The sequence below is a fragment of the Pan troglodytes genome, chromosome 3, assembly GCF_028858775.2.
Source record: "Pan troglodytes isolate AG18354 chromosome 3, NHGRI_mPanTro3-v2.0_pri, whole genome shotgun sequence".
Lineage (NCBI taxonomy): Eukaryota > Metazoa > Chordata > Mammalia > Primates > Hominidae > Pan > Pan troglodytes.
In genome coordinates this window covers 103,328,229-103,355,017 of record NC_072401.2, presented here as the reverse complement: position 1 = coordinate 103,355,017, position 26,789 = coordinate 103,328,229, and the positions used below count along the sequence as shown (strand labels likewise).

General features: G+C 34.4%; 1 protein-coding gene across 7 annotated transcripts in view; it reads right to left on the bottom strand.

Moving 5' to 3' along the window:
* Positions 1 to 26,789, bottom strand: part of BANK1 (B cell scaffold protein with ankyrin repeats 1) — a 289,987-nt gene that overhangs the window by 190,833 nt on the left and 72,365 nt on the right. For all 7 annotated transcript variants that reach the window (XM_009447927.4, XM_016951016.3, XM_009447929.3 and 4 more), the window contains 1 exon segment: positions 19,872 to 20,011. In XM_009447927.4, coding sequence (XP_009446202.1) covers positions 19,872 to 20,011 — 140 coding nt within the window.

Sequence of the window (26,789 nt, the reverse complement as noted above, 5' to 3'; positions counted from 1 at the left end):
GTGCAAATAGGTGCATTTAAAATACCAGAGATGCATCAAAGTGAATTTCTTAAAAAAAAAAAAAAAAAGTAACACACAGGAAAGCAAGAAAAAAAAAATAACAAATGAAAACAGAGAAAATTAAAAACAAAAAATAGAGTGGATTTAAAAATATGATTTAACTATATGTTCTCTTTATAATAATAAATAATTATAAAATTTATTTATTTTTTATAATAAATAAAATCAGGTTTTTATAATAAAAATTATAAATACTTTAATAATATTTATAATAAGTAAAATTAGCAGGTTTAAGTAGAAGAATAAAACAGATATAGCATGCAAAAATTACAAAGGAAGCAAAAATGGCTATATTAATATCAATAAAATAGACATCAGAGCAAAAAAATTTACAGGAGACAGAAAGGGACATTATATAATGATAGAGTCAATCCATCAAGAGGACATAGTAATCCTGAATACATATGCACCAAAAAACAAAACTTCAAAAAATGTGAAGGAAAAATGGACAGAACTGAAAGGAGAAACAGACAACTCCACAATGACAGTGATGACTTAAACATCTCTCTTTCTACAATTGGTAGACAGAAAATCAGGAAAAAATAAAAAAATTCAAACACACCATCATCCCAGTGATCTAACCAATCAGCATCAATCCACATACATAGACCACTCCATCCAGTAACAGCAGAATACATTCTTTCCAAGGGTTTGAGAAACTTATACCAAGATAGATCATATCCTGAGGCATAAAACAAATATTAACAAATTTAGAATAATTTAAATCATACAGTGTCTTTTCTGACCGCATGGAATCAAACTAGAAATCCATAACAGAAAGATCATAGGAAAGTGTCCAAATATTAAGAAACCAAACAACAATGCTACTAAGTAATCTGTGGGTCAAAAGGAAACTCTGAACAGAATTTTAAAAATACATTAAACTGAATGAAAGTGAAATACAACATATCAAAATTTTTGGAACATAGCTAAAGGAGGGCTGAGAAAATTTTATAATACATTGGAAAAGAGAGAAAGTCTCAAATCAATTATCTAGGTTCCTACTTCAAGAATTCAGAAAAAGAACATAACAAACTCAAAGCAAGCAGAACAAGAGAACAATAAGAGCTGAACTCAAAATTGAAAGTATGAAAACAACAAAGTATAGTAACAAGTGATTCTTTTAAAAGATCAATAAAATTGACAAACTTCTAGCAAGACTTACAAAGAAAAATAGGGAGAAAATGCAGATTACAAATATCACAAATGAAACAAAAGATATCAATACAAACCCTGCAGACATCAAAAGAATAAAAGAGAGTATATGAACAATTCTACATACATGAGTTTGATGATTTAGATGAAATGAACCAAGTCCTTGAAAAACACAAACTACCATAACACACAGTCCCTTTCTATATAACCTACAACTATATATGAATGCACAATTATCTAAAAAATAAGCTTAATTAAATACTAACAATCCCCCCAAATATTTATTACACAAAACTGAATTCCTTGAGATATATAGATATTTATATAAAAGCACCCCTTCGAAGTTGGATTTCACTCCTCTCTTTGATGAGGGGTGTGAACACTGAGCAAAATGGCATCGAGAGGCTGTATTTGAAAGCATTTTAGGACAGTATTACATAATGTAAATAGCTGGGAAGTATTTCAGATCACTGGAGTGCTGTAAAAGGATATGTTATAGGAATAAGCATGCAATGAACGGATTCAAACAGTTTAACTAATAGTAATAACTACCACATGTGGAGCACTGCTAATGTGCTAGGCTCTATATAAGCTATCTCCAACTTTTATAACATCCTGCAAGGTAGATTTTTCTAAATGTCTACTTTTATAGAGGTGATAATCATGATACAAAAAATTCAGTAACACCCAAATTGGCAGAGCTAATAAGTGGTAAATAAAGATTCTAACTTAGATCTTTACATTCTAAACACAGTAAATTTAATCCTACATTCTAATCGTGGAGAGAAGAATAAAATCTGAAATAGTATTTAAGTAAAGAATAAATTATGCTCCCATGGCTTCAAGATCACCACTGCAGTTCCCAACATTATACTGATGTTTAGCCAGGAAGAGGGAGGAAAGTGATGTGTGTGGGAGGTAGGGGTACTGGGAGAGGGGGCTACAGCCAACCATATCTATTCTTTTTCTCTGTTTAACCAGAAAAGCAAAAGTTTCAAAGATGTCCCCTTGTATCTCGTTGTTGAAAACTCTCTCACGTGATATGTCTAACTGCAAGGTTAGTTAAAAATGTTGGAATCTGGTCTTTCTAGCTTCCATAAATGGAGGTAGGCCAAGAAGTATCTAAAAGGAAAGTCAACGGTTGAGCTGAAAACAGCCTTGCTCTTCTTCTTGTAACAAATTGCTGTGCTTGTTTAAGTTTCACTAGTAAAAGAAAGGTCATCTCGTTTGTTCCTCTGTTCTTAAATGTGTGCCATGAAAGAGAGCCAAAACAGCCGTTTAAAGTGAAATTTGATAAATAGTTTACATATCTTTAAAAAAATCTTACTGCAGCTTGTAAAGAAAATGATAGAAAAAAAGAGCAAAGCAAATGTTTTCTAGGGATATGCAAAGATTTTTTTTAAACTTTATACGTGCTCAGCTCAAAGCAGTTAATTTAAAATAATAATGTAAATGTATAAATCTAAAGGAGATATTTTCTTTTATCAACTTAATTTTCTGTTTTGAATGAATCACTTCTTTGAATTGCAATATCTGTGACTATAAATACAAAAACAAACATATAAAACAATGAAAATGATTTTATATGTATTATTGACTAGGTTTTCATATAGTTGTAGAATCTCTTTAAATACTTGCAAGTGGTATTATTACATGAAGAAAATATGTTTTGAGATTCAAGGAATCTGCATTTAAATGCCTGCTCCAGGACTCATTAGCTATGAATCTCAATAATAATTAACCGACAGAATTTTTTAGAAGTTTAAATGTAAATATTAAATGTAATCTTATAAGTGTAGATATGCAAAATTTCCAGTAAAAATTCTATTTTCTCTAAATACTATTATGTGAACTCTTAAGATACAAAAACTCATGAAATGTAATCATGATATAAGAAGAGCATGTAAGTCTAGCAATAAGGAGACGTGACCCTCCAAACTGGCTTTTCCACTGACAAAACACATAGTCTGTTTATTATTTTTAAATTCTTAAATTAAATAACGCATAACTTTTAAATTAGTTAGAATGTAGATTTTGCTATTGCAATACAGAGACCCAAAGTGATAGTGGCTTAAACAAGAAAGAAACCCTGGATTTAGGCATCGAGGCCCTTTCTGTCTAGAGTTTCACTGTTATATATCATCTTCATGGTACAAGAAGGTTCATCCATCACTTCCTTGTCGGAATTCAAACCAATCAAAAGGAAAAACCAGTGAGGGAGAGAGCATGACTCCACCCATCTTTTAAGGACATGCTCATAAATTTGTACATATTGCTTCCACTGCCATGCCATGCCATTGGGCAACACTTAGTTATATGGCTATACCTAGCTTCAAGGGAGGAAATGCAATATTGCCATGTGCTCAGATGAATGTTATATTATGCTGTAAGAAAGGAAAAAAAAATACTGGGGAATGACTAGCATCCCCATCAATCATGCAAAATCCATGAACATCATAATTTATGTAAAGACAATCTGATAAAAGTTTTCTTAATACACTTCTGGAGTAATGACTGAAGCTTGATTGTGCTCAGTTTTTCAACATGCCCCCCCCAATATATTGTTAATTCCTAATGTCAAAAGGTCTCAAAGTTTTAACATGAGCAAACTTGAACAGACTCATTAATGGAGATACTTAATGACATTCATAATGTAAGAGACAAATCAAAGTGTTTCTATTGTAGGCATTAAAGAAATCAAAAGAACCATGCCCTTTCTTACCTTTGCCTCTTTTTAGTAACCATTTTGTAACAACGTACTGTTAAATATAAGAAGTTTTAAAACAAATATAGCAATAACATACTCAAAACAATGTCTCTCAAAAATGCTTTCTATAAATGATGCCATGATTTATTGAAAACATTTCAGAAATTTCTTTTTTAGTTTGTTTTGGGAGCCAGGTTCCAAGTTATGTGACACAATCCATCTTGTTTATATTCATTTGATTCTTTCCTTTCTGGCCCTTCCCTTCTTTGCCTTGCTGTTTCTGCTTCAGCCAGTAGTCCCATTGCCTCCTCAAAAAGGGGCTGTGCCTGTGCTAGTGGCAACTGGAACAAAGGGCTCTAATAAGTGGATCACTTGAAACTGGGTGGGAAACTTAATGTATAACATTTTTTCACCTCCTATTTGCCCAACAAAATATTTATTGAGCAGCCATGTGTCTTACAGTACCCTTGGTCCTGGAGATAAAACAGAGAACTAAATACAGCCTTGTAATGCATAAGAATATTTTGGTCAATGACAGACCTCATATACAACAGTGGTCCCAAATTATAATAGAGCTGCCTATGGATGCACTTTTTAAAAATATTTTATATTACATTTTAATTGTATTTTCTATGCTTAGATATGTTCAGATATACAACTACTTCCTATTGTGTTATAGTTGCCTACACTATTCAGTACATTAATGTTCTATACACATTTGAGGTCTAGGAGCAACAGGCTATACTAGGCCTAGGTGTGTAGCAGGCTATACTCCTAGCCTAGGTTTGGATAAGTACACTGAGTGATGTTTGTACATGGTGTTTGCACAATGATGAAATTGCTTAACAATGCATTTCTCAGAACATGTTCCCATTGTTAGCCAATGCACAACTGTAGATAGTATCTTTGCCCTTATTGACCGTGGTAATGAAAGGCAGGCATTAATTTGAGACATGTCACACACATAGATGTCAAATTAGAATGTGATCAGTTTTACAAAGAGATATACAGGGAGTTGTATAAGATGAGGGAAGGATTCACTGAGGAAGAGATACTAGAATAAAGAATTTAGAGGAGCAATTAGAATTAACTAGGTGAAAGTAGTGAGAATAAAGGGGGAACTGGAAAAGTACTTCAGTTAGATAGAGGAGCACATGCAAAGTTCCCTGTAGTAGACTGCATGGCATGGTCCAGGAAATAAGCAGACAACTGTGCCTGGAATGCACAGGGAGAGGTAGAAAAGTGAGATTAAACTGGAGAGAAGAAGAAGGGACAGTCTCTGCAGGGCTACATGGCTCATGTCCAATATTTTAATTCACCCCAAAATTGGAATCCATTGAAATGTTGGAGCAGAATTACATGCTGAGAACTTTGTTTTTAAAAGAACCTCCCAGGCTGGGTGCGGTGGCTCACGGCTGTAATCCCAGCACTTTGGGAAGCCGAGGTCGGTGGATCACCTGAGGTCAGGCGTTCCAGACTAGCCTGCCAACATGGCGAAACCCCGTCTCTATTAAGAATACAAAAATTAGCCGGGCGTGGAGGCAGGCGCCTGTAACCCCAGCTACTCAGGAGGCTGAGGCAGGAGAATCGCTTGAACCAGAAGGGGAGAGGGCGCGGAGGTTGCAGTGAACCCAGATCGCGCCACTGCACTCCAGCCTGAGTGACAAGAGTGAAACTACGTCTCAGAAAAAAAACAAAACAAAACAAACAAACAAACAAAAACCTCCCAGACTATGAATTTGAGATAGTAGGAGGTGTGCAAGAACTTAAGGTGGAGGACCAATAAGGAGACTATTATAGTAGTTTAGGCAAAAGAAAAATCGACGGACTAAAGTGTCAGAACTGTTGAGATATGAAGAGAGGTGACCAATATTTAGTAAGTAACATTGATATGTATTAGTATGGATTGAATTTGTAGAGTAAGTATGTAAGAAGATATTAAGAAGACTCTTATGTTTGCGGTTTTTAAACTGGACTGATGAAGATGCATTTCCTGAGTTAGAGAGCACTGAAAAAATGGGGTTTAAAGGGAAACCACATTTGAAATATATCTTAAGAATCAATGAGATAACATGTAGAGGGAATATTTATCAAGGAATAAAGAGAGTCTAAGAATCAAAACTTGATCAATTAGTAACTTTATTTTATAGGTAACAGAATGAAGAAACTACAAAGAATATTGAGAAGGAAGCACCACGGAAGTGAGAGGAAAACCAGGAAAAGATGGCTCATGGAAGCGAAGAAAACAAAAAAAATTGAATCAGGACAGTAACTTTGGTCAATGGTGTTAATTGCTGCTGAAAACTCAAGTTAAATTGACACAAAAAAAGTCCATTGGATTTATTAGGAAAGACTTGAGCATAACTGATGTATACTCGTTTGTGTTTTGCTACCTAAGGTACCAAGGTTAACAAAATTAAATGGCTGAACTATAGGTAATTGGTGGGGAAGCATTCTTAGAAGTTACATTTTCCTTTTCAAATACTTCTTTTACTTATTTCCCATGTCTTGATTTGGTTTACTGTAAAAGCATAATTTAAGAATTCCAAAGAGAGTTTAGAGTTTCCAAATTACATATCTACTTTATTTCTTTATCTTATTATTGATACTGTACTATAACTGTTATTAGTACAGAGGCCCACAAGATTGCATGGTGACTTTTAGAAAATACAAGCAAGCATATTTTTGGCCCGGGAATTTTTCAGTCTTCTAATTTCCAAAGAGTTATTGATGATTTGAGGTTTGTTCCTATCAGAAGCAGATCGTCTAATTTTCTCTAATTATCTTATTATGGAATAGTAGTTGTAAAGAAACATTATTAACTGTGTTTGACTTGTGCTTTGTTTTTCTGGATTGTTTTAAAACGTTTCTTCTGGTTTAAGACATGAACACTCTACAAAAGCAGGTAGTAAAAACCAGAGCCTTCCCTTGAATGGGGTTGGTTACAGGCAGCACTCACATCAGCAAACAGTCATCCTCTGCACGGGTGATCAAAGCCAACCTCAGCCAATGAGACAGGGCCACATAAGAAGCATGAAGATGCTTTAGTTTGGGATAAATAAAAAATGAAGAGTATTCATTGTCACTGAGTGATAAGAAACTATAATAAGTCATTAGTGAAATATATTCTTAACAGTAGCTAAATATAAGTTATAACATATTGGGGCAATAACTATGAAAATAGACTAAGATGACTTATAAGATTTAAAAAATTGTAGAGAATCAATATTAAGGTTGTATTAATGGCTAAGTAATTGTACTCAGAAATACACATTGTCTTCTCACAACAGCTAGTATATCTGCTGTTAAATTTAACCAATTTATTATTTTTTAATAAATGCATGAGTGTACTAAGTGGTATGCTTCTGTTTAGTTCAATGATTTGTAACTGAAGTGAATATAATCATTAAATCTGAACTACCCCAATTTGGAATTATTTTCCTTTGACTATTATTACAGGTGGAAATGCAGCACAAAAGAAATGTCACTTATGTTATCAGTAAAATACAAGCTTCAATAGATATGCCTTATTCTTATTGATCCATTCTAATAAGGGACACAAATAATATGAAAAAGTGAATCCAGAAGTAAATCACCAAATTGCATTTTATTGACTGCTCTTTCTCCACTCATCTCAAACCTTCCATCAGGAATATGGAACAAGTAATAAAAGTGATGGAAGATACACAGAACTTGAACGATTTGCTTCTCCTTTGGATGGACAGCTAAGAACAAATGCAAATAAAAGTGAAATAAAGCATACACAGAGTGCCCACATATTTGTAAGTCGATCTTCCAGAATAGAGAGTGGTTGTAATTCCCAATCTAAGATTTTTTTTGGCATAGAATTATGGAATACTTGAGTTGAAAGTGATCTTGGTGATAATATATTCTAGCATCTTCACTGTACACATAGGGACATTCCTTTAGCCCTAAGGAAACAGAGCTTCCATGAAGTATGTGACTGCTGATTTAGTAAAAGAATCTAACTCTTGCTCCTGCCTCATTCAGAACTAATGCACCTATGCCATGCAGCCACTTTCCATTAAAGGAAAAACAATATGCAGTCTTTTGAAAGAGTGGTACTATCTCAGGCCTTTTTGAATAGCAAATATTTCCTTAAAGGTAGGACTAGAATTGTATGCTGTTAAAAGTCAGTAAAGAAATGTATTAACATGGTGTATTACTAAGGTAGAAAATGAAGAAAAGTGTACAGAATAAGTTCTTAATTTTTCTAGTACCTGACACTTCTTAGAGTTCAACACTTTCTTAAGCATCAGATCATTTATTCAATTTCATAAATAAAAAACAAAGTATTTTAAGAGGGCAGCTTTCATTTCACTTTCTTTTTTTGTTTTGTTTTTTAAATTTTAAATTTTGATTTCTGTGGGTACATATTAGGGATATATATTTATGGGGGACATGAGATGTTTTGATACAGGTATACAACGTGTAATAATCACATCGTGTAAAATGGGGTATCCATCCCCTCAAGCATTTATCCTTTGTGTTACAAACAATCCCATGACACCTTTTTAGTTACTCTAAAATGTACAACGAAATTACTATTGACTAAAATCACTCTGTTGTGTTATCAAATATTAGGTCTTATTCATTCTTCTTTTTTTTTGGACCCATTAATCATCCCCACCTCCCCCACCCAAACCCCCACTAACCATTCCAGCCTCTGGTAACCATCCTTCTACTCTCTAGCTCCATGAGTTCAATTGTTTTGACTATTAAATCAACACATATAAATGAGAACATGCGATGTTTGTCTTTCTGTGCCTGATTTAATTCACTAAGCATACCGTCCTCCAGTTCTATCCATGTTGTTGCAAATGAGAGGATCTCATTCTATTTCGTGGCTGAATAGTACTCCCTTGTGTATAAGTATGACATTTGCTTTATCCACTCATTTGTTGATGGACACTTAGGTTGCTTCCAAATTTTGGCTATTTTGAACAGTGCTGCAACAAACATGGGAGTGCAGATATCTCTTTGATATACTGATTTCCTTTCTTTTGGGTATATACCCAGCAGTGGGATTACTGGATCACATGGTGGCTTGACTTTTAGTTTCTTCAGGAACCTCCAAACTATTCTCCATAGTGGTTGTACTAATTTACTTTCCGACAAACAGTTTTCTCCACATTCTCACCAGCATTTGTTATTGCCTGTCTTTTGGAATACAAGCTATTTTAACTGGGGTGAGATGATATCTCATGGTAGTTTTGATTTGCACTTCTCTAATGATTAATGATGTTAAGCACCTTTTTGTATGCCTGTTTGCCATCTGTATGTCTTCTTTTGAGAAATGTCTATTTAGATTTTTTGCCCTTGTTTTTTTAAACTGGATTACTAGATTTTTTTTTCCATAGGGTTGTTTGAGCTCCTTATATATCCTGGTTATTAATCCCTTGTTAGATAGGTAGTTTGCAAATATTTTCTCCAATTCTGTGACTAGTCTCTTCACCTTGTTGATTGTTTCCTTTGCTGTGCAGAAACTTTTTAACTCAATATTATCATATTTGTCCGTTTTTGCTTTGGTTGCCTGTGCTTGTCGGATATTTGTCAAGAAATTTTTGCCCAAACCAATGTCCTGGAGAGTTGTTCCAATGTTTTCTTTCAGTAGTTTCAGAGTATGAGGTCTTAGATTTAAGTCTCTAATCCATTTTGATTTGATTTTTGTATGCGGTGAGAAATATGGGTCTAGTTTCACTCTTCCAATATGGATATGCAATTTTCCCAGCACTATTCACTGAACAGAGTGTCTTTTCCCCACTGTGTGTTCTTGACACCTTTGTCGAAAATGAGTTCACTGTAGGTGTTTGGATTTGTTTATGAGTTCTCTATTCTGTTGCTTTGGTCTATGTACCTGTTTTAACGCCAATATCATGCTGTTTTGTGTTACTATAGCTCTGTAGTATGTTTGAAGTTAGGTAATGTTATTCATCCAATTTCTTTTGCTTAGAGTTGCTTTGGCTATTCTGAGTCTTTCGTGGTTTCATATAAACTTTAGGATAGTTTTTTTTTCTATTTCTGTAAAGAATGTGATTGGTATTTTGATAGGATTGCATTGAATCTGTAGATTGCTTTGTGTAGTATGGACATACTAACATAGGTTCTTCCAATCCATGAGCACGAACTGTCTTTTTATTTTTTCATCTCTTCATTTTATTTCATCAGTGTTTTATAGTTTTAATTATAGATATCTTTCACTTTTTTGGTTAATTCCTAGGTACTTAATTTTATTTGTGGCTACAGTAAATGGGACTATTTTTTTATTTCTTGTTCAGATTGTTCACTGTTGGCATACAGAAATATCATTGTTTTTTGTATGCTGATTTTATGTCCTGCAACTTTACTGAATTTGTTTATCAGTTCTAATAGTTTTTGGTGAAGTCTTTAGTTTTTTTCCAAATATAAGATTATTTCATCTGCAAACAAGGATAATTTGACTTCTTCCTTTCCAGTTTGGATGCCTTTATTTATTTCTTTTCTCTTATTGCTCTAGCTAGGACTTTCAGTACTATGTTGAATAACAATGGTGAAAGTGGGCATCTTTGTCATCTTCCAGATCTTAGAGAAAAGTATTTGAGTTTTTACCCATTCAGTATGATAGTAGCTGTAGGTTTGTCATACATGGCTTTTCTATGTCAAGGTATGTTCCTCCTATCCCCAGTTTTTGGAGGGCCTTTACCATGAAAGGATGTTGAATTTTACCAAATACTTTTTCAGCATCAATTGAAATGATCATATGGTTTTTGTCCTTCATTCTGTTGATATGATATATCACATTGGTTTATTTGCATAGTTTGAAACATCCTTACATCCCAAGAATAAATCCCATTTAGTCATGATGAATGATCTTTCTAATGTATTGCTGAATTCAGTTTGCTAGTATTTTGTTGAGGATTTTTGCATCAATATTCATCAAAGATATTGGCCTGTAGTTTTCTTTTTTTTGATGTGTGTTTGTCTGGATTAGGGTAATACAGGGCTCGTAGAATTAGTTTGGAACTGTTCCTTCCCCCTCTATTTTTCAGAATAGTTTGATTAGGATTAGTATTCAACCTTCTTTAAGTATTTGCTATAATTCAGCTGTGAAGCCACTGAGTCACAAGCTTTTCTTTACTGAGACTTTTTAGGCTTCAATTTAGTTACTTGTTATTGGTCTGTTAAGGTTTTGGTTTTCTTCATGGTTCAATCTTGGTAGTTTGTGTGTATCTAGGACTTTGTGCATTTCTTCTAGATTTTCCACTTTGTTGGTATATAGTTGCTCACAGTAGCCACTAACGATCCTTTGGATTTCTAGGTATTGGTTGTAATGTCTCATTTTTCACCTCTGATTTTATTTATTAGTATCTTCTCTCTTTACCGTTAGCTAGTTTTGCTAAAGGTTTGTCAATTTTGCTTAACTTCTCAAAAGAAAACTTTTTCATTGATCTTTTATATTGTTTTCTTCATTTCAATTTTCATTTATTTCTGCTCTGATCTTTATTACTTCTTTTCTTCTACTAATTTTGGGTTTGGTTTGTTCTTGCTTTTCTAGTTCTTTAAGATGTATCGGTACATTGTTTATTTAACGTTTTTCTTTTCTTTTTTTTTTGACATAGGCACTTATAGATATAAACTTCCCTCTTAGTACTGCTTTTGCTGTATCTCATAGATTTTGGTATGTTGTACTGCCATATCATTTGTTTCAATACATTTTTCAGTTTCCTTCTTAATGTCCTTATTGATCCACTGGCCATTCAAAAGCATATTGTTTAATTTCCATGTATTTGTAAGTTTTCAAATTTCCTCTTGTTATTGATTTCTAATTTTACTCCATTGTGGTCACAGAAAATGTTTGATACTATCTCAAATTTTTGACTGCTCTAAAACTTGTTTTGTGACCTAACATATGGTCTATTTTTGAGAATGGTCATGTGCTGAGGAAAAGAATGTGTATTCTACAGCTCTTGAATGAAACGTTCTGTAAATATTTATTAAGTCCATTTGGTATAGTGCAGATTAAGTCCAATGCTTCTTTGTTCATTTTCTGTGTGGAATATCTGTCCGATGCTGAAATTGAGGTGTTGGAGTCTCAAGCTATTATTATATTGAGGCCTATTTCTCTCCTTAGGTCTAGTAATATTTGATTTTATATCTGGTTGCTCCAGTGTTGGGTAAATATATATTTAAAATTGTCATATACTGTTACCGAATTGAATCCTTTATCATTATACAGTGAACTTTTCTGTCTCTTATCATAGTTTTTGCCTTGAAATCTATTTTCTCTGTTATCAGTGTAACTACCCCTGCTCTTTTTTGGTTTCCATTGGCATGGGATATCTTTTTTCATCCTTTCATTTTCAGTCTATGTGTGTCTTTATAGAGTGCATTTCTTGTAGTCAACAGATCACTAGGTCTTTTTTTTTGTTTTTAATCCATTCAGCCATTCTGTCTTTTGATTGAAGAGTTTAGTCCATTTACATTTAAGGTTTTTACTGATAAGTGAGGACTTAATCCTGCTATTTTGATATTTGTTTTTTTGGTTGTTTTGTGGCCTTTTTGTCCTTCTTTCTTTTTGTCTCTCTTCCTTTTAGTGAAAGTAATTTCCTCTGTGATATAATTTAGTTTCTTGTTTTGTATTTGTTTTGTGTGCCCATTGTATTTATTTTGGTTTGAAGTAACCAAGAGGATTGAAAGTACTATTTTATTTATTTATTTAGAGACAGAGTCTTGCTTGGTCACCCAGGCTGGAGTGCAGTGGCGCAATCTTGGCTCACTGCAACCTCTGCCTCCTGGGTTCAAGCAAGTCTCCTGCCTCAGCCTCCCAAGTAGCTGGGATTACAGGCACCCGCCACCATGCCTGGCTAATTTTTGTATTTTTAGTAGAGATGGAGTTTCACCATGATGGCCAGGCTGGACTCAAACTCCTGACCTATAGTGATCTGCCCACCTCTGCCTCCCAAAGCAAATATTATTTTATACCCCATTATTTTAAGCCAATAATAATTTAATACTAACAAACATACAAGCAAAAATAAAACTAATACAGGATCTACACCTTAAGTTCATCCCCTGCTTTTAAACTTTTTGTTGTTTCTATTTATATCTTATCAGACTATGTCTTAAAAAGTTGTTGTAGTTACTATTTTTGATTGATTCATCGCTTACTCTTTCTAATTGAAATAAGAGTAGTTTACACACCACACTTACAGTGTTACAGTTCTCTGTGTTTCTCTGTGTACTTACTATTACTAGTAAGTTTTGTACCTTCAGATGTTTTCTTATTGCTCACAGACATCCTTTTCTTTCTGATTGAAGGACTCATCTTTAACCTTAGGGAGTTTGTGAATTAAATGCCTTGAGGTAGTCTTCTTTGGGTTAAATCTGCTTGCTGTTCTATAACTTTCTCATGTTTGGACATTGATATCTTTCTCTAGGTTGGGAAATTATCTGTTATTACCCCTTTGAATAAACTTTCTACCCCTGTATCTTTCTTTACCTCCTCCTTAAGGCCACTAACCCCTAGATTTGCCCATTTGGGACTATTTTCCAGATCCCATAAGTGTGCTTGATGGTTTCTTTTTTTTTTCTTTTTCTCCTCTGACTGCATATTTTCAAATATCCTGTCTTCAAGCTCACTAGTTCTTTCTTCTGCATGACCAATTCTGCTATTAAAAGACTCTGAGGCATTCTTCATTATGCCAACTTCATTTTTCAGCTCCAGAATTTCTCCTTACTCTTTTTCATTATTTGAATCTATTTATTAAATTTCTCTGACAGAATTCTTAACTCCCTCTCTGTGTTCCTTGAATTTCTTTGAGTTTCCTCAAAACAGCTATTTTGAGTTCTTTGAAAGGTCACATATCTATGTTTCTTCATGATTAGTCCCTGGTGCCTTATTTAGTTCATTTGGTGAGGTCATATTTTCCTAGAGGGTGTTGATATTTATAGATGTTTGCCTATGTCTGGGCATTGAAGAGTTAGGTATTTATTGAAGCCTTCTCAATCTGGGCTTGTTTATATCCATCCTTCTTGGGAAGGGTTTCCAGATTTTAAAAAGACTTGTGTGTTGTGATCTAAGCTGTATCTGTTTTAGGGGGCATCCTAAGCCTAGTAACATTGTAGTTCTTCCAGACTCATAGAGGTACTGCCTTGATGGTCTTGGACAAGAACTGGAGGAATTCTCTGGATTACCAGGCAGAGACTCTTATTCTCTTCCCTTACTTTGGCCCAAACAAAGCCTCCCTCTGTTCTGTGCCACCTGGACCTGGGGATAGACAAGGTTCCCTTTACTTTTCCCTCACTTTCCTCAAGCATAGAAAGTCTTCCCTCTTAGCCACTACAGCTGGGAATGTGATGAGTCTCACCTGAAGCCAGCAAGTCTCACCCAAGGCCCTTGATGTAGTACCTGGATATCACTGCTGTTTATTCAGGGCCAAGGGCTCTTCAGTTAGCAGGTGATGAATGCTTCCAGGACTGGATCCTTTCCTTCAAGGCAGTGGGTTCCCTATTCTGACCAGTGTCCTATCCTGTTGTGGCTGAGCTGGTATCCTATATGCCACACAAAGTCCTCCCCACTCTTCCATTCCTTTCCTAAAGCAGAGGGAAGGGGTCTCTTTTGGAGCCATGAGCTTTTGAGTCTGGGGTTAGGAGAGGGGTGATACCGTCACTCCTTTAGCCACTCCAGCTTGTGTTTCACTGGGTTGTGTGCCCCCAAGTCCACTGTCACTGGGCACAGTTGAGCACTAGGAGTTGCCTAGGAGTTGCAATCCTTTTGGCCTAGATTGCCTTTCAAGTTTATTTTGTGCCACAGACCACTTTAGCCAGTAGTGGAAAGGCTTGCAGGAACTCAACTTCAGAGTGCTGGAATCAATAATTCTCTGGCTAGGGCTGGTTTACATGCTCTCTCCACAAGTGGGTTATACGGTTTAGCTCTGTGTCCCCACCCAAATCTCATCTTGAATTGTAATCCCCATGTATCTAGGGAGGGACCCTGGTGGGAGGTGATTGGATCATGGGGGTGGTTTCTCCTACATGCTGTTCCCATGATAGTGAGTGAGTTCTAATGAGATCTGATGGTTTAAAAATGTGTGGCAGTCCCCCCAACCACCTCCTGCCAACATGTAAAATGTACCTTGCTTCCCCTTCATCTTCCACCATGATTGTAAGTTTCCTGAGGCCTCTCCCGCCACAAGAACTGTGAGTCAATTAAACCTCTTTTCTTTATAAATTACCCAGTATCAGGTAGTTCTTTATAGCAGTGTGAGAATGGATTAATACAGTGAACGTCAGCTGAGTTTGGTCCTGTTTTATTTTCTGTTATAATAGGGCAGCTCAGGGTTCAATGCCTCATAATTTCTGTGCTCTCCCTCTCCCCAACACACAGAAACAGTCTCTGCACCACACCTGCTCCCAGAGGATTAGTGAAGGTTGGCATTGTTGACTCAAGATTTTTTCCTACCTCTTCAGTGCCTCTTTCAGTGATATAACGTTAAACTAGATTCTTTAAGTGCTCACCTGATTTTTTGTTCTTATGAAGGTGGTTTTCTTATATAGACAGTTGATAAATCCTTGCAGGGGGACAATTGGTAGAGCCTTCTATTCTGCCAATTTGCTCTACCCCTTCCTCTCACTTTCTATCTTTATTTAAATTCCTGTTCTATAAGTTTTCACTTATCTATTCAATTAGCACTGTAAAAAGCAACTGTTTGTGTTTTCCCCACTTTTTAAGCAACAAATATTAGTTGCCCCCTTGTATCAGGAACTAGTTGTGTGAAAGATACTGGGCATGCAAACATGAAAAACACAGTGTTCATGCATTAAAGAAGGGAGAGGGCTGAAGAAAAGAGCATAATATGCTCTAAAAGAGTGGCTAGAACATAGCAATCATAGAGTTAAGAAGACATGGAAAAGATGCGCCTGTGAAAGGAGTTGATTCTGGAAAACACTTGGGAACCTGCAGTCTGTGTGACATTCAAAGAAGTTTGAACCTTCTTATCCAGTAAGCCACTGAAAGTTTGTAGCAAGGAAGTATCTTAGATAACACTGATGTATGGTAAAGCTTAGAGACTAGATGCACTTGTACCTCTTATCAATAGGAGCTGGTGAAGAGAAAAGAAGGTTTCCATTAAGCTTTTGAGAAAGATAGGGACCTAAAAGCATTTCTGAAAGGCAGGAGACTTTCCAGTATCTCTCGATGGGAAGAATCTCCTGAAGAATTCATTAAGGGAGGCAACTGCTAACATCTAAGCTTTAATTCAATGAAGAAATTAACCTTTCAGGGAACTATTAACAGAAGCACAGGGAGAAGTTCTTCACGATGAGAGTTCCCTAAGTCCGTACCTTTCCTAATTCAAAACCCATTTGGCTTTACATTGTATCAAATATTTGCAGGCAGCAAATCAAAGATTGAATAATACATGCAATTGAATAAAAACAGAAGTGTACCTGACATGAAAATGAAAATAATATTTCAATATGTGTAAAGTAAAATATGCAAAGGATAAATATGTGCAAAACAAAGATACCTTTTTACTAATAAGCAATATAAGAAGAATTATTTGGTGTCATTTCAAAAATCTTTTACTGAAAAGGATCCTACTACTTAAATTAATAATTACTGTGTTCTTTTAGCCTTTCGATGTTATTTCCCTTTTATATTGTTATCTAGTTACAAAGTTAACTTTATTATTTCCCGAAGACATTTTTGTAAATAGGATGAAAGTCTCAAAGATTTTAATTATCTTAGTTCAATAGGAGTTACCAGTATTTCTAACACTAGCACTTCAATTCTAATTATCATCCCAAACTGGGCTTTGGATTTCTTTCATTTGAATCTCTCTTATATTCACTGTTTTAAGTGATGTTCTGGAAATTTCACCTTTATGAGGCTATGTTCTGGGATTCAGTGTTTATCCAACAAAGATGAAATGATTAAAAAAGCAGATAGATAATTACACTATTCAGATTAGTGTTCTAAAACCTAATAGACATCATTAAAAATTAAATTAGAAAGCCAGATTTCTCATTATTACTTCTTTTCTCAAATTCACAGAACACTCATTTTGCTATATGTGCAGTTTTTTTAAAATGATAATACAAGGTCTCTTATTACAAACTCAATAATTGCTGAAACATAAATCCCGCAGATTTCTCATTAGTAATTCTTTCCTCAAATTCACACAATGTTCATGTTATTACATGCCCAATAGCTTTTAAATGCTCATGAGAAAGATCTTACTACTAATTTTTAGGATTACTGAAATCACATCTGCCATTAAAATTTACTAGAAAACTCAGGAAAGTTCTTACAATATAACATTTCAGCTAAGTAAGTAGGTTATTTTAAAAATTCAAATCTTCTGGCATATATTCTGACATATAAACAGTAACTATGCTAAATAAAATTACAATTTACATTGTGTTTTCAATACAGATGTTCAGAGTGAACCACGGGCAAAATATTCACATTTCTTAATAAAATGGCCGAGTAGCCCATGAAAGAAACAATTACTGAAATGTTCTAACCTGGAAAAGAAATGTACAACTTTCCACAAAATGCTGGGGTTTTTTTTCTTTTTACTTTTCTTTTTTTTTCTTTAGTTTTTGAGACAGAGACTTATTCTGTCACCCAGGCTGGAGTGCTGTGGCGTGATCTCAGCTCATTGCAACCTCTACCTCCCGGGTTCAAGCGATTCTCTTGCCTCAAGCACCTGAGTAGATGGCATTACAGGCATACATCACCATGCTCGGCTAATTTTTGTATTTTTAGTAGAGCTGGGGTTTTGCCATTGTCAGCCATGCTGGTCTTGAACTCTTGGCCTCAAGTGATCCACCTGCCTCGAACTCCTAAAGTACTGAGACCACAGGCGTGAGTTACCATGCCCGACCACAAAATTTGTTAAATATATATAATCTATGTGGGAGCAAAGGCAAATACAGAAAGGAAAACCAAATGCCCTGAAGGAGAAACACAGTGTGGGCTAGGACAACTCCCTCGAGGTCAAACAAATCTAAAATACACCATGGCAATGCCTCTGCAGATGCTTCCTCGGGGTAGAAAGTGCTTTTCACCTTCTCAGTGAGTTCACAGATACCCTGTGTGGTCCAGATGCCAGAAGATTTAGACAAACCCCATGTCACACTTAGTCCAAGATGTTTGGGAGACTGACTCAAGTGCAGCCTTTCCTTCTATCCCCTGTTGCAGTACAGCTTGATCTGGTCTGAGATCCCAGTCTCAGATTTTGTTTTATCTAATCCCACAATACTTCTAGGTGCCCTCATGACAGTTGCAAAACCTCTAAACCTGCCTTAAATTACATAAATTAAACAATCTCTTAATGTCTCTCCTTGCCATGCCATGGTTTGCTGCCACCGGGTTAGAGTAATTCTGTCCATCATTACTCAGACCTCTGACTTAAAATGGCTCTCTCCTGATGGTAAAACCTGAATCATCCTGTGCCTGCCCAACATCCTCCCTTCTACAGGCCGCCAGAGCTTGGTGGTAGAGAAAAATCCTTGAGAAAAGCAATGACCCTTTCTTTCCCCTCATTTCCAGTACAGACGGTAAAAATGAAACAGCATTTTTCTACTTATCTAAAAACTAGCAAACTCACTTTTTGTTTTCACTTCAAGCTGTAAAAGAAATCATGACTTGTGTATTTATAGCATCCTGACCAATTGTCCAGGAGTCATAAATTACATTTAATTTTTACTATATTCAAAGATCCCCACCCACAATAGAAAGACCAACAGAAAATATGTTTGGGGACTACTTTACTTCTACACTGACTGGATAGTCACAATGCAATATATTACCTTTATTAATCTTTTTTGTTATGAATATAATTTTTAAGTAGAGGATAAGGTGGACTTGTCACAAGAAAATGAAACAGTCTGTTTTTTAAGCTATTACTTTTCTACTTGCTTTGGAATTACAATATAGACATTTTGTCAAATGTCCTCAGACTCTCCAGTTTGACAAATGTTATTTCACTACCTGTCTTAATGTTTACCTTTTCTGTTGTTCTAAAATATGTCGTTCATATAATACAAAAATAAAACCCTAATAGAAAAATGTGTCACATGAAATAACAAATCCTCCAATTCTAAACTAGTTTAAACACATAAAGCTTCATGACAACTTGTCAGCTACATTATCATTAACAGTTTTGTTAAAAACCTTATAGGTTTTTATGGTAAATTTGAAGATAGGTTTTTATGGTAAATTTTATGGTAAATTTGAAGATACTTCGACTTCCTTTCTCTACCCTCTTCTACCTCTCACCCACACAAAAAACTGAGACAATTAAGCAAAGTTACAATTCTAGTTATCAAGTTGTTATAAATAGAAATGGCATTTCACTCTGCAAATTTGATGGAATAAGCACATATTCCTAATAAACATCACAAAGAAAAAATAATTTTCACAATCAGATAACAATGATAAATGAAACTAAGAAAAACATACACTGAGCTTAGATGTGTCCACATGAAAGTAACAATTTCTAGATTGACACCACACGTTCCCTTTTTGGTGATATTTTGGTTTGTCTAACTCCTTAATCTCAAAGCATGAGACAGATGATTAGACTTTCATTTTACTTTGTGTTATGCAGATCTGAATAGAGAAGGAATTCATTTCTTAGGAGTTCTTTCTAATTGCTCTCCCTTTATCTGCTTGTAACAGCTTTAAAATGAGCCCATCACAATGGCTACCTTGTAATGAATAAGCTGTTTTCCACTGACATTATCTGGATTTTTTTGACCTAGGCAAAGTAATTTGTCTGCATTTTGGCACAACAGAGGTTGCCTCTTCCCTTCCTATTGATTGGTAGTAATTCACTCTTATTCAATCCACATTCAAACTTATACCAAAGCATGAATCCTCTTATCCTTCATTAGCTCTTCAGCTTACATTATGATTAACTTCGTGGAAAGATCAACTTACCTGGCACAAACTCTCTCTTGAATCTGCCATTCTGAATAGGCATTCCTTTGCCTTTGCTGTTGGGTAGTACTTAATTTTGGTTGTAGCTTTAACGATTCCATCACAGTAGACATTGACATGGACTGAACCAGCAGGAAACTCTTATGAAAAACAAACAAGGGTTAGGGGCAGAGTATATAATGCATATTCATACTATTACATCTTTTAGAGAATATAAAAGAAGCCTTTAAAAATTCATAACACTTTTACTCATCTCTAGCACTTAAAATCATTTTTAAAATTCTTGGTAGTTGGAAACCACAAAATGAAATGTACAATTTTAGACTTAATTGCTTAAAAATAAACTTAAAATATAAAAACATGTTAAAATAACAATAAAAGTAAAGCACTAAATTATTTGTCCCTACTTACTTACTAGTATAACTTTTCTTTGTAATAATCTATAATCTTTACATAATTCTTTAGAATTTGGAAAAGTATAGCCATTTATCAAAAGTTAGGTATTTATTATTTATCTTATGAAAACAATTTAATTAATTACAGGCAAGTGTCTCAAAATTATAATTTGAAAGAGTACAGCTGATTTAAATGATACAATTTGTATTCATTTGACTGCAATGAAAAATCCTGGGAAAGGCAAGGTTTAATCCCCTGATACTGAAGTACTGTTTACATCATACATTCATCCAAAGCCTTTTTGAGAACAAGTTGTTCAAAATGAATGATACACTACATTGTGAATTGTGCGGTAATATATGAGCAGAATTAAAGTTATATAAGAATTTAGGACTTTCTATGAAAGAATATCAATAAACAATCATTTCAATAAAAAAGTTATTGTGTTTTAGTGGAAGAAAACTAAACAAAATGTAATTCTTTAAATTCATCTGTGGAACAAATTTTAAGTGCTTTTAATCTGTCATTGAGATATTTCCCAAATTCTCCCAGAAAACTGTCACTCAAATATCTAGGGTTAGGAATAAGTCATTAAATATAAGAGCTTTGAATATTTAAAAGTTTTTAAGGATTAAGTATTAATTTCACTTTATCTCATGAAGCTGTTAAAGGACTTCTTATAATATTGCTGAGGGAAATTTAAATGCAACGAAAGCAATCTTAAGCTTAACTAGGTCAAGGAGCTGAAATTTCTTCCTCATATTTCTTGAGTAGACACCTCGCCTGTATTATAAAGAAGATGCATGTAGAAAAATAGGAGCTCTCTCTTCCCAAAGAAGTATCCATCCAATAGAGAATGTAAGAGAAATTACAACAAACAAAAATGAAAGTTTTAAAGCACATCTCATCAGCTACAGCAGTACGCATATGGTAATGGGAGTTCTGGAGTTATTGGAGTCAAATGAAATCAATTTCAGTAGATTTTATAAAGATAAATTTAAATTTAAATGTTATAAGTCATAAAAATTATTTTGAAATAGATATTAATTTTGTTTATCACAAAAGAGATTAGGAGTTTTACCATGGGGAGTTAACCTTTTGAAAGAAAATCGGTAATGAATCATGAGAGGTATATGGTGAGATTTGCTTGGTAGTTTTTTGATACAGAGTAGATAAATATTCTATATATTTTTAATCTAACATGAAACTGAACTGATTTATTTCTTATATATTGAATCCTTAGTTAACTCAAAATTTTACTGGTGGATCTACCGATAATGATGTCGATTTTAGAGTAATCCTCCAATGAGATGCCTTTTAAAGGATTGTGTTTTCTGTATACATTCTCATATTTGTTAAATGGCAGTTATTAAATCAATACTTAATTACTGCTCTCAACTGTATGTCAGAGAGAATGTCTTATAGATTCATCTGGTTGGGAGGCCCCCTCAGTAATATATTATTGAACTGACCTTTACATGAGCAGTACACTGTTCTGCTTCCACATTATTTAACTTTAATTTTGGTTCACTATGATGACTGTATTTTACAGCCTCTCAGTAAAAATAAAATCCAATTAATGTAAGGACTCAAATAGAAGAGAGTAAAATTAAATGTTGCTGTTTACCATCTAGACGAAAGTAGTCAAGCAACACCTAACCCTGTAAGTACACACAAATATAGGTCAAGATCTCCAAACCAAGCAAGGATATCACAAATCTTATATAACAGTGGACTTGTCTATTGCTCTTTTCAATTCCAGCAGCTTTTGCTTTACATATTGTGACACTCTGTTGTTAAGTGCATACCTGTTTAAGAGTTTTCTGTTTTCTTGGAGAATATATCTTTATCATTATATAATGCTTCTGTTCATTCATGATAATTTTTCTTTTTCTAAAATCTTCTTTCTCTGAAATTAGTACAACTTTCCAGCTCTACTTTGATTAGTGTTAGCATGGTATTAGGTTGGTGTATCTGTGTTTTGATCTCTGTCATTAATATTTGAATATTTCTTGTGCTTCATTTTCTCATTCTTCTTGTATTTCAATTTCATTACATTACTTTCAATGCCATTTGCAAAACCGCAATTACTTTTGCACCAACCTCCAACCTACCTTGTTCCAACCCTTTCACTTTTCACTTTTGATTTACCCGTGTCTTAATATTTAAATTGAGTTTTTTATAGACAACATATTATTGGGTCTTGCTTGTTATCCATTCTGGCAATCTCTGTCTTTTAATTGGCGTTCTTAGACTATTCACTAAACTTAAGTAGTTCTTACTTGGCTTCAGTAACGTGGTTGGGTTATATCTATCATACTTGTAATTTTTATTATTCCCTACATTTTTCTTTGTTCCCGCTCTCTACCCCAACCTTTTCTGCTCTCTGTCAAAATTACTTGAGAATTTTATAGGATTCTATTTTCTCTCTTCTTAGCCTACCATTTATAGCTTTTATTTATTTATTTATTTATTTATATTTATTTATTTTTTTAAATTATACTTTAAGTTTTAGGGTACATGTGCATGGCACATTTATAGCTTTTAAAAAATTTTTAGTAATTGTCCTAGAGTCTGAAATATACATTTTTAACAAACCTAAGTCCCTCCTGTCCCTTATGATATTGCTGTCATTACTTTCACTTATCCATATGCTGTAATCACCCAACACATTGATAGTGTTTACTTCAGACACACATTTATCTTTTAGATCAATTAAAAATAAGGAAAATGAAATATTGTGTTTTTACCTTCATTCATTTATTCTCTGATGCTCTTTCTTTACGTAGATCTAAGTTTCTGACCTACATTATTTCCCTTCTTTCCCAAAGAACTTCTTTTAAAATTTCTTGCAGGGCAGGTCTGCTGGTAATGAACTCCTTCATTTTTCTGTTTGAAAAAGTCCTTATTTCTACTTCATTCTATATTAAGGATAATTTCACTGAATATAGAATTTTAGATTGGTGGGTTCCTTTTTCTCACAATACTTAAAATATTTTACTCCACTATTTTCTTGCTTGTGTGGTTTCTGAAGAGAAATTCAACGTAATTCTTATACTCATTTCTCTACAGGTAAGGTATTCGTTTTCTCTGGCTTCTGACAAGATTTTCTCTTTTGTTTTCAGTTTTCTACAGTTCGAATGTAATATGAATAGGTGTCAATATTTTATATTTATCTTTCTTCATGTTACTTGAGCTTCCTATATCTGTATTTTGATCTGTCATTAATATGCGAATATTTATTGTGCTTCATTTTGTCATTCTTCTTGTATTCCAATTACATGTATGTTAGACCTTCTGAAATCATCCCACATTTCTTAGATGTTTTGTCCTTTCTTTAAAAAACAAACAGACAAAAAAACTTTTTTCTCTTTACCATTTAAGTTTGGGAAGTTTTCATTGACCTGTCTTCAAATTCAATGATTCTTTTCTGACCTTTGTCAACTCTACTAGTAAACCTATTAAAGTTATTTTTTAATTTTTGATACGGTGGTTTTGATTTCTAGAATTTCCTGTTGATTCTTTCTCAAAGTTTATCTCTTTTTATATAATCAATATGTTCTTTCATACATTTTCCATGTATGTCATATCTAATTCTAGTCTGATGCATGCTTTGTCTCTTTAAATTGTGTTTTATCTTGTCTTTAGGAATGCCTTGCAATGTTTGGTTTATGACTAGATGTAAGGTAAATACTCCTGTAGTGAAAGAATTTATAGGAATCCGTTTAGGAGTTGGACTGTATTTAACGTTTGTTGTAGCTATCAGTGCTAGCAGCTTTAAATTCCTCTAGCATTCTTGTTTCTGTCTCTCTTTTTGATTATGTACTTTTCTAAGTACTTTACCGAGAGAGAGTCTGAATCTTGCTGGGTTTTTTTGGTTGGTTGTTTGCTTTTTTAAACAGTAATCCACTGTCATTATGCTGGAATCCTGTTGTGGTAACCATAAGGTGGTAGGGAAGGAAAGCATTCTACATTCTTATGATTAAGTCTTAGTCTTTCAGTGACTCTTCGTTGTGACTTTACAAGTGTTTTTGCTGTGGCATACCTTCCCCTAATCCCCTTTAAGTGAGACAGGAAGGCCAGAGGGAGCCACAGTGAGATGATGTCCTTTCCCAGCTGGAATGAGGCTCTGGTGAGGTGTTTTCTTCTGGAGAGTAGGCCTGTGCTATGGAGAACATGCTGGGAGTATTCCACCACAATTATCCTTCCTCTGACCCCACCAGAGGTTCCATGGGCTCTTTCTCAGATCTTCATTGTAAAAACCTGGTGGGATTCATGGAGGTAAATCCTACAAAAGTGTGGGGACATCCTAAAACTACTACCCCCAGGAGTTTCTCACTCTCAAACTAATCCATATTCAGCTTTCAGACATTCATCAAAATTAACACTTAAGTGCTCCTACTAGTTTGTGGCTCCAGTGGCTTCTGCTCTAGGTAAGCAGATTTCAAATGACACTCTCTTAGTTCATTGTTTTCTCCAGCTTTTGGAATAGTGGATTGCCCTTGTCAGAGTTCAGAAGACAATACCCCAAAGTATGACGTGTTGGTGTGCTGCATACTTTGAACTAATGAAGACTAAAGGGCCTCAGAAGCAAGGTCTTTCTGACCTTCCATCCTCCTGTCTCCAACCCTTCTTCCTGCCCCTGATCAAGTCATAGAAGCCAGAATTCCTCTTCCCCAAGGCAGGTCATAGAAACTAGAGCTCCTCTTTCCCAAAGAAAACCACAAAACCAAAAAAGGTCTCCCTTCTCTCTTCTGCCTTAAAGATCCTCATTTCAGAGAAAGCCTGCTCCATACCTGGGAGGAAAGAATGTGACATAGAGAAGCCAGCAAAAATCTGGACAGACAGGACTTACTGGGTCCTCCTCCCCTCAAGTCTGTTACCACTAGTTCATATTCTTTTGTTCAATCACTGTCCTACACGGCTGTTTATTCTTCGTTGAACCTAAGCATAAAAATGGACAGTTTCCCATTGGTCCTTGGGTCTACATTTCTGAAGGCTCCCATAAATCTTTGATTAAATAAATTTGTTAGGATTTTCTCTTGTTAATCTCTCTTTTATTACAGGAGTGACAACTGTGACCCTTATGATGGTGAGGAAAGGTATCACACCTGCATCTAACACCTTGCAACTTTAGTTCTCTAATGGGTTCAAGAAACGTGGTCGATTTTGTAGTGGTTCAGCTTTTTCTTGTAAAAATGGGCTCTTTACTGTTCGGGCTAAAACCATTCATCTAAATATTACTTGTAAAACCTTTGTTTTCCTTATATATCTGTGCATATGTACTGGGTCATGATGTAAAATGTAGTTCTTACTAGTTGTTCTTAGTAGGGTTCAAAACATTTCAAAATACAGTGACATGAAGCAGAGAAAATAAGGCTCTGGGCCCATTTCTGCCAAGGCATTTTCCATCCAACCAAACAGGTTCAGGTAACCATCTTGAATACTGCTACAAAGCAGCCAACATTTTGGGAGAAAATTTCTCATCAATTTAAAGAATACAACAGTTGAAACGAATACTTAAATAAGTTTAATTATGATAGTTGGTAAATAGTGGTTTATTTATTACAGATTTGTTGTTTAATCATGAAGACAATAGTATGTCTTGGTATATCTTGGAAGCATGGCATATTCACTTTCTGCTTTTCTTATAATTAATTTGAACTTTGACATGTTTTATTCTTTATACTGCTCTCACCCAGTAGGTATACTGAGCAAAAATTCTTAAGTAATGTGAATAATTATATTTGACATCTTGATCTGCTATTTGGGAAATATTATTTAAGTGCTTCTTAATTTGCAATATTGATATTTCTATAGTGTCTTTAGTCTAACTAAATTTAAATTCTGAAACTAATTAGTTAGAAAATTTTATTCATTAAACCACTTAAGAATGTGACATAATGAAGTAGGGGGCATTGAGACAAGAAAGAAAGAAAAGGAAAGAGACAGAGTTTTTCTCATTTCACTTCTACACATGCTTATCCATGACAGAAAACAGTGTCTGAAATGTTTATAAATGTTTAGTATGGAGTTTTTCCTTCTTATAATCCAACTTCAGTCTAAGCTGTGCAAGGAAATCCATACACATGCCTTCCACACAAACAGAAGTCTGTAAATGCTTTGTAAATAGACTGCATAATCACTATATTTTAAAAGGAAAAAATGTTCAAAATGTGTTTGACATGATCTTTAATTTAAAATATTTTTGCCACATTTCCAAATTCATAACAAGATTGAGCATCTTTTTATTTCAAAATATTTTATAAAGTTCACATTTATGAGGTTTAATAGGATGATTTTATTCTCTGATTAGGAAAAGACATCATAAATGTAAAAACCAAGCAGTTTTACATTTATATTAAAATATCCAGAAATTAGTATTAGATTAATATTAGATTTTGATTTTAATACAATTATTGTTGCAATTATGGTTATTCCATCTGGAATTTTAAATCTGATACAATTTATCATGCTACAAGCAAAGCTGGATAATCAAATGATTAGCTTTGTAAGTGAGAT